The sequence below is a fragment of the Sinohyriopsis cumingii genome, chromosome 15 (assembly GCF_028554795.1).
Source record: "Sinohyriopsis cumingii isolate HCF-2022 chromosome 15, ASM2855479v2, whole genome shotgun sequence".
Lineage (NCBI taxonomy): Eukaryota > Metazoa > Mollusca > Bivalvia > Unionida > Unionidae > Sinohyriopsis > Sinohyriopsis cumingii.
In genome coordinates, this window is record NC_142975.1 from 41764672 (window position 1) to 41778308 (window position 13637).

Sequence of the window (13637 nt, forward strand, 5' to 3'; positions counted from 1 at the left end):
TAAAGTTCAAATACACCTGCCTGCTGACGTCACAAAGTTCTGGTTTTCAACATTTTTCAGTTTATACACATAGATAAGGAAATGTGCATGGCATTAGTCAGGATGCTGACTTGCCCATACAGTAACAGCTGTACGTGTACCTCCTCCTATATGGTGCATATGAGCATAAAAAATGAAGTAACTTCTCTTTGACCGACTAAAGCATGCGATATTTGAGCTCCACTAGTCATCTCGACACATTTTTGTGGCTTTGGTGGACACTGTGGTCAACATTTACTGGGGTAAGCATTAACATAGAACTGGATACATTGGCTTTTCTGGGGTCGACAACATCTTAACGAAAGATAACCGCTGATAGATGCACGTACATGAGCTTTGACTTCAACAACTTTGAAGGCCCTTATCGAATGTATCTAATAAATGTATACATTAAGTAGAAGACCCCTGAAGTTAACTTAGATTAGTGAGAATTTTACCAATCTTTTATTCCAAGTCAAGCGATCTAATCTTAAACTTCCGGCTTGAACAGTAATCCGTTTGAATGAAGGGTTCTATTAATACAAACTTCCTGCAGTTGGCACGGACAACATGGGCATGGCTAATGAAGGAAATGTTAGAGGATGTAGGTGCGAGGCTTTTAAAACTATTTTCATTTCGTTCCAACAGAGAATTGTATTATATTTTAAAGGACAATGCTGGATGGTACGTGTGAGATCTAGACATCTTCAAACTCAATTCTTCTGATGGTGAGGTTAGTGTAGAAGGAGTAGATGTCTTAAGTAACAGACAAATATGTGATATTTTTGTTTCTGGATATATATATATATATATATATATATATATATATATATATATATATATATATAGAGAGAGAGAGAGAGAGAGAGAGAGAGAGAGAGAGAGAGAATTATGATTATAACGATAGTCAATTAACAGTGAGTGTTGAGAGTACTAGAAGGGTTTTAGGTATGATAATTGTCGAGTGTATTGTAGATAATTACAATGATTTTTATTCTAGAACATTCCTATTCTAACTGAAATGCAGAGATTTTCGTATAAGTTATTTATTTTAAGCTTATTTAGCTTACAAACAGAAGAGCTAACTTCCATCACGGACTGAAAGTTACAAACGATATAATTTTGACTGACTGAAAGACTAACGAAATAAATTAAAATAAATTAATGAAATTGTTGGATTAATGAGTAATGATTTTATCACTGTACCTGGGGAGATGTGTTTAAAGAGGTACAGAAAATCATATTTATTGCTGTAAATCGTAACAAGGTAATGTCAAACTATATCGATGAAAAACTTATAGCGATATGGAGGTTTGAGAGTAAGATCGTGAAATTAAATCCAGTCAAATATTTTCATCTTATATATTAAAATCTTTCTAGATATGCAATTGCTAAAATATATCAAGCGAATATTTATAAACCGCATTTTGGACACAGGCACGAAATATGGTTCTTTCTATTTACTGTACTGAAGTATTACATTTTATTTATTTATTTATTTATTTATTATGAAAGAATCATTTTTGTATATCAGTAATATGTGCAACTGTCATTCGTCTCTCCTCGTTATGTATGCATGTACAAAAGTACATGCTTTATTAATCAGAGCACAGGATTTCGGGCATATATGCACGATGCCGTGACATAAATATGTCTGTATCTGAAACCACACGTATATGCCAATATCTCTTCCACAATAATGAATTTAGCTGCATGCATTCTTTTGTGATGCAGACGTGTTTGCATTTGAATTTCCTTTATTAGTCCTCTCTCTCTCTCTCTCTCTCTCTCTTCGTCGTAAGTACCGATCGGTGATGTACATGCCATATTAAGTTGTGGAATGCGATATGTTGATGCCATGGCAACTGCTGATAGGAAGTACACTGCAGTATATCTGTAAGATTTATAGCAAAGGTCTATGAACACGTGACTCCAATTGCTTCTTTGAAATTCCATTTTCTTATTATCCATTTATTTGCGATGATGTAATGAGATGACACTTGCAAATATATAACACTATAAATCTACTTATGAAATTACTAAAATGGAAAAGGGGAAAATTTAAAATATTTTTTCTTCGGATAAATTCAGTCATATGTGTAATATATGAATGAAACATGCAAAGTGAGTGTACATAGCTTGGTATTCTAATGTAAGCAAAAAACTACTTCTGAAGTGGCATATTTATCTCTTATACAATTTTACAGTGTTGATACATTCCTTGGATACTGTCGAAATCTGTTGTATAAGTCATAAATCCAGTACTTCGGATTAAGCAGGGTGTATGGTGGGGTTTGGGGATTTATGAGTAGAATGAATACAAATCTTTAATATTTAAAGTTCTTATATGTTAACAGATTTTGCTCTGTATAGATGAACTATTTGTACATGCAAACACTAGCATACTTAGTGTCAGCTACTCATGCAGAGACAGAGAGAGAGAGAGAGAGAGAGAGAAATTGCAAATTATTTACATATTCATTATTCTTCTTTTTAAAAACATAATAACTACTTTTTTGTTCGTTCCAGAGAGGGGGGAGGGGTCCAAGTTATTTTTACCAGAACCGACACTCTCACCCAACCCACTTTTCATCTTCTTTCGATTATACATTTTACATTTCTACCCTCTATATGTTTTATAGGTGATGAGATATATGTACGTACGTGCGCAACATGGAGTGGTTTGCCCACGTCGGACCCTCCTTGCAACTTGAACCCCCATGGTTGGCTTGTGTCGAGACGTTGGAGATGGATCGTTGCAGTCGCCATTTTGATCTTAAGCACAAATTGAGGCTTTCTTGTTTACTTGCTTAGTACTTACTAATCTGCCAGCAGGTTTGTTACTTGTGCCTCTATAGACACCTTGGCGGATGCATTATACGGCTCTACTACTATGGTTTTTCACAGTCAATTAGTAACAGATTCTGGCATGAATTGCATATTATAATATAGTCCATGAAAGACGACTTTATTAACTGGGGGGAGGCGTGGTTTAACGTGGTAGCTCGACTTAAATTAGAATTTACCTTTCATATGTTATTATGTTGTGATTTAAATCAAACTAATCATTTTATTTCCCATCAAGCAACAACTACAACCCTGACTCCAAGCCAAAACCATGCTCCGATTCGTCCACTGTCTTTGCTGTCCGTGGAAGGGGGAGGGGATGAAGCCAATTAATTAATCTCAAGGCTCCTTGTAGTGAATCAGTTTAAATACAGTGTAGTGTCGTTAATCGGACTTTCGTATATCCGATATATCCGACTATTATTAATATATTAGAAGATGCTAAAAACAATAAGTTAAAGGGGACAAGATAATTCATAATACTCGACGATAAATGGCTGGTATTTGATTCTACCATTTATACTCGAGTTTTACGAGTCGTGAAGTTTTTGAGTGGCAGGTTTTTAGGGATTCTGGCGACGAAATTACATTGACCATGGGAAAAGCAAATATTAGCAGATATATATATATATATATATATATATATATATATATATATATATATATATATATATATATATATATATATATATATATATATGTGTGTGTGTGTGTGTGTGTGTGTGTGTGTGTCTTTCTCTGTCTGTCTGTCTGTCTGTGTGTAATGCAGTAGATATCGGGGCAGAGAACATGCAATACAGTAGATATGGTAACAGTAATTCAGTTATTTTTCAATGAGACAAAACATGTAGGTAGTTTGGGATTATTTTGTATCACCTGACTGGTATGAATAGATGCATATACAAAGAAACGCACCAGTTTAAAACTAGTGTTAAACAAGCCCACGCGCTTTCGGAATCTACCGATTCCGTTTTCGCGGGCACGATGCCACAGACGAACTGATTGCATAAATGGCAACATAAAGCTGAGATGGTTGTATGTTAAAGATTGCACGAATTTATGTTCTAGAGCGAACTTGCATGTATGAGTTTGTAATCTTTAATAGTTTAATAAACGCGGTGTAATACGTTTATACAAATTTGATTGTATTCATTTGTACACAAAAATGATCGTTAAGACCATGTGTTTGAGAAAAAGCTTAAATGGCATGAAAATGTGATTTTTGTAACCTATAAGTTCCTTGTTACCTAGACATTGATAAATGGTCGTTTGGATTATTCCTGATTTAAGTGGATGGGTTGAGTGTACGTAGGTGGCGAATCAAATATGTTTATATGGATTTACTAATTTCTGTGCTTCATTGTAAGTATGGGCGATCCCAGTCTGGATTACGTCATTGAAAGTATAGTCTGGAGAAGAAACAAATTCCGCCACATGGTAAACCAATAAAATGGATAGGAGTCCAGTGGCGGAATATTTCTCTTCTCCAGGCGATATTTTCAATGATGTAGAAAGAAAATTAATCTCTTTTACATGTTCTACAATTGTTGTTTTGATGGAGAATACAATACTGTCTATTACGGGTTTATCCAAATATTTTGGCTGAGAGGACGGGGAACGTTCGATATTTTTCTTCTTCTCTTAACTTAATTATTTTCAACTAATGTAACTGGATATGTTATGTTCTTTTTCAGAAATTACAGCTATACTTTTTTTTAAACGTTTAAGAGCTATCTGAAATCTGGAAATGTATAATTTTGGTGTTAAAATATTCCAGCCCACACCCACCCACCCCCGAAAACTAAATGGTCGGTCCTGGAGTTTAATGAGAAAAAAGAGAAAAATATCAGAACCAAGTTGAACTTGCAGATTACTATATTCTTTTCTGTTATTTCAATCTAAGCCTAGTGAGCCATACTTAGTTCTTATGAAGTATATTTCGTTTACTCTATGATAATTCTCTTTAGTTTTGGAAAGGAGTCAAGGGTTCAAAACATTTCCGTCTATAATATCAAACCATTATGTTGGTGGTATATGGGATTTTCTTTGACAATCTCTATGTTGGCTGTATATGGGACTTACTTTGTCCATCAATATGTTGGCTGTGTATGGGATTTTCTTTGTCCATCTATATGTTGGCTGTATATGGGATTTACTTTTGTACATCTATATTTTGGCTATATATGGGATTACTTTGTCCATCTGTATGTTGGCTGTATATGGGATTTACTTTGTCCATCAATATGTTGGCTGTATATGGGATTTTCTTTGTCCATCTATGTGTTGGCTGTATATGGGATTTTCTTTGTCCATCTATATGTTGGCTGTATATGGGATTTACTTTGTCCATCAATATGTTGGCTGTATTTGGGATTTACTTTTGTACATCTATATGTTGGCTATATATGGGATTACTTTGTCCATCTGTATGTTGGCTGTATATGGAATTTACTTTGTCCATCAATATGTTGGCTGTATATGGGATTTTCTTTGTCCATCTATATGTTGGCTGTATATGGGATTTACTTTTGTACATATATATGTTGGCTGTATATGGGATTACTTTGTCCATCTGTATGTTGGCTGTATATGGGATTTACTTTGTCCATCAATATGTTGGCTGTATATGGGATTTTCTTTGTCCATCTGTATGTTGGCTGTATATGGGATTTACTTTGTACATCTGTATGTTGGCTGTATATGGGATTACTTTGTCCATCTGTATGTTGGCTGTATATGGGATTTACTTTGTCCATCTATGTGTTGGCTGTATATGGGATTTTCTTTGTCCATCTATATGTTGGTTGTATATGGGATTTTCTTTGTCCATCTATATGTTGGCTGTATATGGGATTTTCTTTGTCCATCTATATTTTGGCTGTATATGGGATTTACTTTGTCCATCTGTATGTTGGCTGTGTATGGGATTTACTTTGTCCATCTATATGTTGGCTGTATATGGGATTTTCTTTGTCCATCAATATGTTGGCTGTATATGGGATTTTCTTTGTCCATCTATGTGTTGACTGTATATGGGATTTCCATCTATGAATGTGCATCCCTCTAATTTACTTATTGATGACAAAATTCCTCTAAAGTTTCACTTATTATCATTAAATATTTTTGCTAATTTCGGCTGAGTATGTTTGTGTACCACATAAATAAACATATAGGGCTCATCCTTTTATTATTTGAATTTACGAGATAGATTGATTGAGAGAGAGAGAGAGAGAGAGAGAGAGAGAGAGAGAGATGTTACAACAGTAAACTTTAAATCGGTGACACGTTGAGATGACCACCATGTGACCCCATTACACACAGTGGCGTAGCTAGGTTATTTAGGCCCCTATGGGGGCCTATACAAAGCTTACCGATGGGGCCCTGCCTAATCTATAGTTGGCCCCTATGATTTGCATACTCTTGCTATATGGTAGCTGCGCCCCTTGTTACTCAACAAACTACTTGCTTTATCCACTGCTCTAGAATTGCATGTTAAAACGGATATTCCTAAAGAAGAACATATTGCCATGCATTAAAAATAAATTAATCCCATTACTGACACTAGTACATATTCTATGATTATCACATATATTATGTGAAAGCATCACCATCACTCCCACGTTCCGCTCCGGTGGCCTAGTGGTTAGAGCGTCCGCCTCGGATGCGAAAGGTCGTGGGTTCGATCCCCGGCCGAGTCATACCAGAGACTTACAAAAATGGTACTAACAGTTATTAAGATGTTACTGTTAGGACTGGTCGGCCTGGTGTCAGGATAATGTGACTGGGTGGGACATCATGCTACATGTCTGCGGCATGATGCCCCAGTGCTAGACATCACTATAAACTGTCACACTGCAGACATCGTAGCGATATGACTGAAAAACTTTTGAAGCTACGTTAAAAATCCAAATCACACACACACACACACACTCACTCACTCGCACGTTGTTTACGTCGTTGATTCCTATTATGATTTGGCATTTGGCATGTGATCATATTAGCGTAGTCAAGCTCTATTTTTAGACGAGGAAACCCCTAGGTATGTCGAAGTTTGGCGGTATTTACATGTGATATTCAGCTTAATCAGACCGAACAGTGTGTGATTTGGAATTTTAATGTAGCTTTAGCAATTTTTCAGTCATATTGCTACGATGTCTGCAGTGTGACAATTTATAGTGATGTCTAGCACTGGGGCATCATGCCGCAGACATGTAGCATGCTGTCCCACCCAGTCACATTATCCTGATACCAGGCCGACCAGTCCTAACACTGACATCTTAATGCTGAACGCCAAGCGAGGCAGCTGTTTGTATCAGTTTTGTAAATGATGTGATGTGATTTTTTATTTTTAACGTAGCTTCAAAAAAAATTCAGTCATATCGCTACGATGTCTGCAATATACCAGTTTATAGTGATGTCTAGCACTGGGGCATCATGCCGCAGACATGTAGCATGATGTCCCACCCAGTCACATTATCCTGACACCAGGCCGACCAGTCCTAACACTAACCTCTTAATGCTGAACACCAAGCGAGGCAGCTGTTAGTACCATTTTTGTAAGTCTCTGGTATGACTCGGCCGGGGATCGAACCCACGACCTTTCGCATCCGAGGCGGACGCTCTAATCACAAGGCCACCGGAGCAGTATTTTGTAAGTCTTTGGTATGACTCACCAGGGGATTGAACCCACGACATCTCGCATCCGAGGCGGACTGAACATTACTTATTTCAAATTGTTTCGACATTTCGAATCGACAGAAAAAAAATGGAAAAAAGTTAATTTTCGGAAAATTTATACTGAAACCCTTTGTCTGCTTTAAAAAAGGATTTTCTTTTTTTTTTTTAATAAATATTTATTGAAAATAGTCTTTTATAAGTATTCCAAAATATTGACAGGTTTATTGGATACATTCTATTGCACAAAATAAAAGAAATTACTGCAGGATGAATAGGTGGTCAGCCCCTCTCTAATAACCTTACATGGCTACCAAGGTGGTCAGACCCCCACCCCCACCCCCCGGCTCCCATTTACCTTACATAGCTACCACGGTGGGCATCCCCTTTCTAATAAACTTACATGACAACCAACGAGGACAACTACGGTTGCACTGTTTAATATTTGTATTTTCCACTCATGAACGACTCGGTTGCCATACGTAGTATTCTCATTGTCTACGTACTCGTTTAGCGCAAGTTTCAAGCAGAGTGTTTGTACATCTTGTTAACTCTTCATGTAGCAGCTGTTGTGATTTTAAGCATGCTTTCTGTTAGGTAAACCACTAACGTGTTAAGTATACTCAGTGTTAGGTAGACCCCTTGCATGTGAGGTATACTCACTGTTCGACAGGTAAACCCCTAACGGTGTGTTATACCGTTGCTAGGTTAGACAGGTAAAACCCTAACGGATAATGTTAATGATGTGGCAAAAAGATTTTCATTGATAGGAAATATAACATATATAAAAATATTGCTGATACTCTGAATGGCGCCATTTACAGGCGAATATATATATATATATATATATATATATATATATATATATATATATATATATATATATATATATATATATATATATGTGTGTGTGTGTGTGTGTGTGTGTGTGTGTGTGTGTGTGTGTGTGTAAAATATTGGTCCCGAGTACACGCAGCAAAGGATGCCCGAGCTTACAAAACAATTATTTTGTTTTATTTCATATTTTATGTATACATTAATTTATGAATGAAACCTGAGTAATAATAATAATAATAATGAGGACTTTGTATAGCACCTAATCTTTAGAAGCTCTAAGCGCTTTACAACATTAGACAACGCCTATAAGATAAAAACATATAATGATATGATTACAAAAACAAACACCATGAAATTAGAAAACATTAAAAAAAAAACATGCTGAGAATATTTAAGGTAGGAAACATTATTAGGTCTTTAAGGTTGTTCTTGCAGTCGAAATAACTGAGTTTTGAGAGCCCTCTTGAATGTAATCACTGTGTCTTTGTGTCTAAGTTCAGTGGGCAATTCATTCCACGCTGCTGGGCCCTGGTATGCAAAAGAACGCTGTCCATATGACTTTGTTTTCATAGTGGGGATAATGAGTATACGATTGTCAGAAGAGGGGCGTAAGTATCTTGCTGGTGTTTACACATGAGTGAGGTCGGACTAGAGTCCGACAGTGAAACGTAGCATAGAGAACAAATTTTGTGTTTGATTCTGGATCGAATGGATAGCCAGTGTAAGGTACAGAGCAGCGGGGAGGTGTGCTCTGATCGTGGTACTCTAAGTATGATCCGAGCAGCTGAGTTTGGAACTTTTTGAAGTTTCTAGAGCAGATATTGAGATGAACCATACATAATTGAGTTACAATAGTCCAGTCTTGAAAGTACTAAAGAACACACAAGTGTTTTAGTGGCATCAACTGAAAGATATTTGCGAATTGAGCTGATGCGTCTCAGCTCAAGATATACAGCCTTGCATATGTTCATGACATGTTCGTGCAATGTGAGAGTACTGTCCAGAGTAACACCTAATTTTCCTACTGACTGTGTGAATTCAATGTTGGTGTTGCTGATATTTATCATTTGAGGTAAAGGATGTGAATGAGAAAGTCTTTCTGTTCTGATCAGAATGGCTTCAGTTTTATCATCATTCATTCGCAGCTTGTTACATGTCATCCATGATTTCACATCAGAAATGCACCTCTCTACACTTTGGTTGGTAGCATCAACTTCAGTTGGGTGGCTAGATTTGTATATTTGGGTGTCATCAGCGTACAATTGGTGAGACACTGGATGATGATCTATGACACTTGAGAGCGACTGAGTGTATAGAATGAAGAGAGCAGGTCAAAGAACAGACCCCTGTGGAACACCACAACATAGATCAACTGGGCTGGAGTGTATTCCATTTGCAGATACAATTTGTATCCTGTTGACCACGTAGGACTTGAGCCACAGTAAGGCGCTATCATGAATGCCAAATACATGATTGTCGATTCTACTCAGAAGTCCCGCATTTGCACTAGCGACATTCCTCAAAGTCCCCAGGGTATTGTGTACCATCTGTTTTGGGTAATACCTTAAAAATGAATCGATAATCATTTTGAAGTCACTGTGTTTCACGGGATTCCAAGTACGGTATTATTATTATTTACTATCCCGTGCAGTGTGTGCTCAGCCATTTAACAGTGTCATAATCAGCAAGGTGCAGAGCCTGCAGTCCACCGGGGAACTTTGTAAGTCGACAGCGGTTCACAATATGTGATATGTTCTGAAGAGCTCCACAGCAACAGGAAGAGTCAGTGGCCTGGCCCCATCCGAGTAGTTTGACTGCACAACGACCCTGTCCTGTCTGAAAGCAGTTCAGGTTGGTCCACATGACGTGGAAGGTTACAAACAAGAGGGCAGACAGATGGCTTAGCTACGAGGAAGTGATTTACGGCTATTGAAGAGTACTCGACATTCCAAGATGAAATAACTGCCTTATCCTCCGGCAACGAATCTAACTAAATTGGGCACATCGAAGTCAAGCGGACTGCTGGATGTGAAGTGATGACCGTGTACAGTGGAAGTTTCTTACTGGCATGGACCTTAGCCAACACGTTTGTAGTTGCTTCCTGGCGACACACATGTGGAGGAGGAATGTTGCTGAGTACCAGCAGTCATGGTGAAGGAGTAGAATGTAGTGTTCCTGAGATTATGCGCATTGTTGTGTTGAGCTGGACATCAATTAACTTAGTGTGGGATGATCGACCCTGGACTTGGCTGTCGAATAAAAGAGGGCCAGTGCTGATGTCTTGATTGTCTGAGCACTAGCTCCCAGGTTGAGCCAGCGAGTTTGCTTAGCAGGTTTTTTCGAGTGCTAAGTTTTAATGCAGTTTTCTTCCGATGCTTGTAGATTGTCATTGGTCTGTCCAGAGTCACACCAAGGTATGTTGGTGTCGGGTCGTGTTTTATTTGCTGCCCATTGATGAGGACGCGATGCTCACGGTTCGCATTTGCATTGTTACGGTGGAAGACGCTGGCGACTGTCTTTGTTGCGCTTGGCTGTAGACGCCATTTCTTGAAGACGTCCGTCATATCCTATAAGTCCTTGTTCAGTACCCCCCTCAAGCTCAGTAAATGAGCGACTTTGGGTCCAGAGAGCAATGTCATCTGCACACACGAACTTGCGCGACTGTGTGACAGGTACGTCATTGCAGTGACGTCACTCGGGTTGGTGTCACCCAGTGCGGTAGCTCATGGTGTCACCCCCATGGTCCTCCTTCCGTAACAGACCATACATAATCCTTAGTAATGTCATTTTGGTCTCACCCCCTCTGATGGTGTCACCCGGTGCAGTCCGTACCCCCCGCATCCCCCTAGCGACGCCACTGCTGTGCCTGCTAGTCATGTATTTAACTATGATCGGTTATCCGCTTATGAAATCCGACTAGACCGAGCAGTGTGTGCTCTGTAAAATTTGCAATTTTTCATTTTGGTGTCACCCCTCTGAGATGGTGTCACCCGGTGCGGTCCGCATCCCCCGCACCCCCCTAGCGACGCCACTGCGTCATATAGACATTGAACAATCTTGGCGATAGAACAGACCCTCGCGTGAGTCCATTAGTCTGATGCCTCCACGAGCTGCATCTCTCTCTCTCTCTGATTTTACAACAGGGTAGTGCGGTATAAAAAAATGTTGCTCAGAGTGAAGCAAAACACGCTCATGCACCTGATAATTGATAAACTGTGTCAAAGGTTAGTACGACTTGCTCTCTCTCTCTCTCTCTCTCTCTCTCTCTCTCTTTGCGATTATAAGTTCTTGAATGCAGACAATGGTTTCTTTACTTGATATTGGTGGTGGCTACATTATATAGATGCTACTAATAGCTGGCTTTTTACTCAGTGTCAGAAATGTTTTCCCAACACCGACTCACCATAATCTATCAAATAATCAATCAAGTCCAACAACGATATCAACGGATACGTCAAGACAAAGAACACATAACCTAGATTATGATGTCACTTCATTCATACAATAAAGAAGAGGCAGATATCTGCACTGTAATAGGGCATACCACAAGGAATTTCTGTGTTTTCTTCATCTATTCCAGCACGCTGAAGAACTCGCCGGAACCTCACTTTTGCGCAGACATATGCCGAAGCATCAACATGCTGAGCCTGGCCTACACTGGATCCAACCAATATTACCAGAACTTAGCTGGAAATATACACAAATGAACCGTGTAATTCATGGACAATGAGCATCCTGCGTGTTTTTATACAATACCCTTTATGCAAGGAATCGCACGATAAGCAAACCCATGAATTAATCCATTCCCAACAAGAATAATCACACTTGGTTATAAAAAAAAAAAAAAACTTGAACCCTTCTCACCATTTACCAAAAAATTGTTGTATCCAATAAGACTAAAATACGACTATTACCTGAAGCAGACTATATTAAATTTATTAATAATAATGACGATAATAATAATAATAATAATAATAATAACATCCATTTTTCATGTGATACAAAATGGAGTTTGAATATGTTTCAGAAAAAAAGAGTCATATCCATTGGAAATTTTATGCAAGCAAGTAATTAACTATTATATGTTGTTTTTATATGTGTGAAATACAAATGTTTATTACACGGCAATCACACAGTATAAATTAAACAGAACCCTAACGCCTGCATGGAGTAAACCGATGTTTTGTGATATTGATCTAGTGTCTAGTGTAGCAGGACATGGCGATATATAGGCTTCTTTGATTTTTATAGTTTTGAGAGTAGACAATGCTAAATAAGAATTTGTCAGGTATCATTTTGTATAAAACACCTAAATATTTATAAATTTAGATTTTTATTTTCAAGGGGGTGAGGAGGGATATTTTCTTCACAATTCTCCATATAACGGCAAACGGTAATAAGAAAATGGAATTCATTTTCGATATTAGCATTACAGATGCTGAAATGTGTAACTGTAGTGGTCAACATATACATATATGAACAATATACTATACACGTTGATCAATATCTCAGATGAAACGTGTAACTAGTTAATAAATACTACTGTGTTCATACGACGCAGATGATAAAAAGAAAGGCAGACACCTTCAACTACTACGGGTGAAATACGGTAAATGAGACATCGTTCTTCCAAGGCATCAATGTAGTGGGACCATTCTGGATAGGTACAACTCTATCTATATTCTGTAACGGGGTGATAACCACAGACGAGAAACATACGGTAAATGAGCTCTTACGCACTCGAGTAAACCTAAACAGATACGTATGACCGTCAGATACAAAACAGGCACCATACGAAAAGATGCAATCGGCAACAAGAACAATGCTATATTTACATCACAAAGCAATACAACTACACAATTCATTGACAACTGGAATGCATATGTCTTTACACGTATTATGAGCTTGTAAACTTGCGACCCTCTTATCTGCCAATAACCAATATAGAACAATAAAAACGTCTTTAGTACACGGCTGAAATCGGTACATTAGTGTAATTCCAAACAAGTTGTGACCAGACGTTAGTAACGCGTCTAGGTTACATAAATAGAGAGTTCGTCTTCATACGGGATTCGTAACAAAGTCTGAAAGTAAAAACAGATACTTCATCTGTACAGGAGAAACAACAAAAGTTTCCAAAATAGATTTAGTGTACACGCGGGAAACAAGTATATATATATATATATATATATATATATATATATATATATATATATATATATATATATATATATATATATATGGGCAGTTTACCCGCGGAC

The 13637-nt window shown here is 37.8% G+C and overlaps 1 protein-coding gene and 2 long non-coding RNA genes across 3 annotated transcripts in view; 2 read left to right on the forward strand and 1 right to left on the reverse strand.

Moving 5' to 3' along the window:
• Positions 1–2888, reverse strand: part of LOC149781682 (LIM domain-binding protein 3-like) — a 31497-nt gene extending 28609 nt beyond the window's left edge. The window contains exon 1 of the mRNA XM_089935772.1: positions 2683–2888. Within this exon, the coding sequence (XP_089791898.1) occupies positions 2683–2787 (105 nt within the window). The 5' untranslated portion in view covers positions 2788–2888. The remainder of the gene's footprint in view (positions 1–2682) is intronic.
• LOC149781683 (uncharacterized) lies at positions 503–2855 on the forward strand. Its single transcript, XR_016414763.1, has 2 exons — positions 503–751; positions 2661–2855. It is a non-coding gene; the product is annotated as an uncharacterized LOC149781683 (long non-coding RNA).
• An 8194-nt stretch (positions 2889–11082) lies between the features above and the next one.
• Positions 11083–12263, forward strand: LOC149781684 (uncharacterized). The gene is made up of 2 exons (XR_016414519.1): positions 11083–11600; positions 11957–12263. It is a non-coding gene; the product is annotated as an uncharacterized LOC149781684 (long non-coding RNA).
• Positions 12264–13637: the final 1374 nt, after the last annotated feature.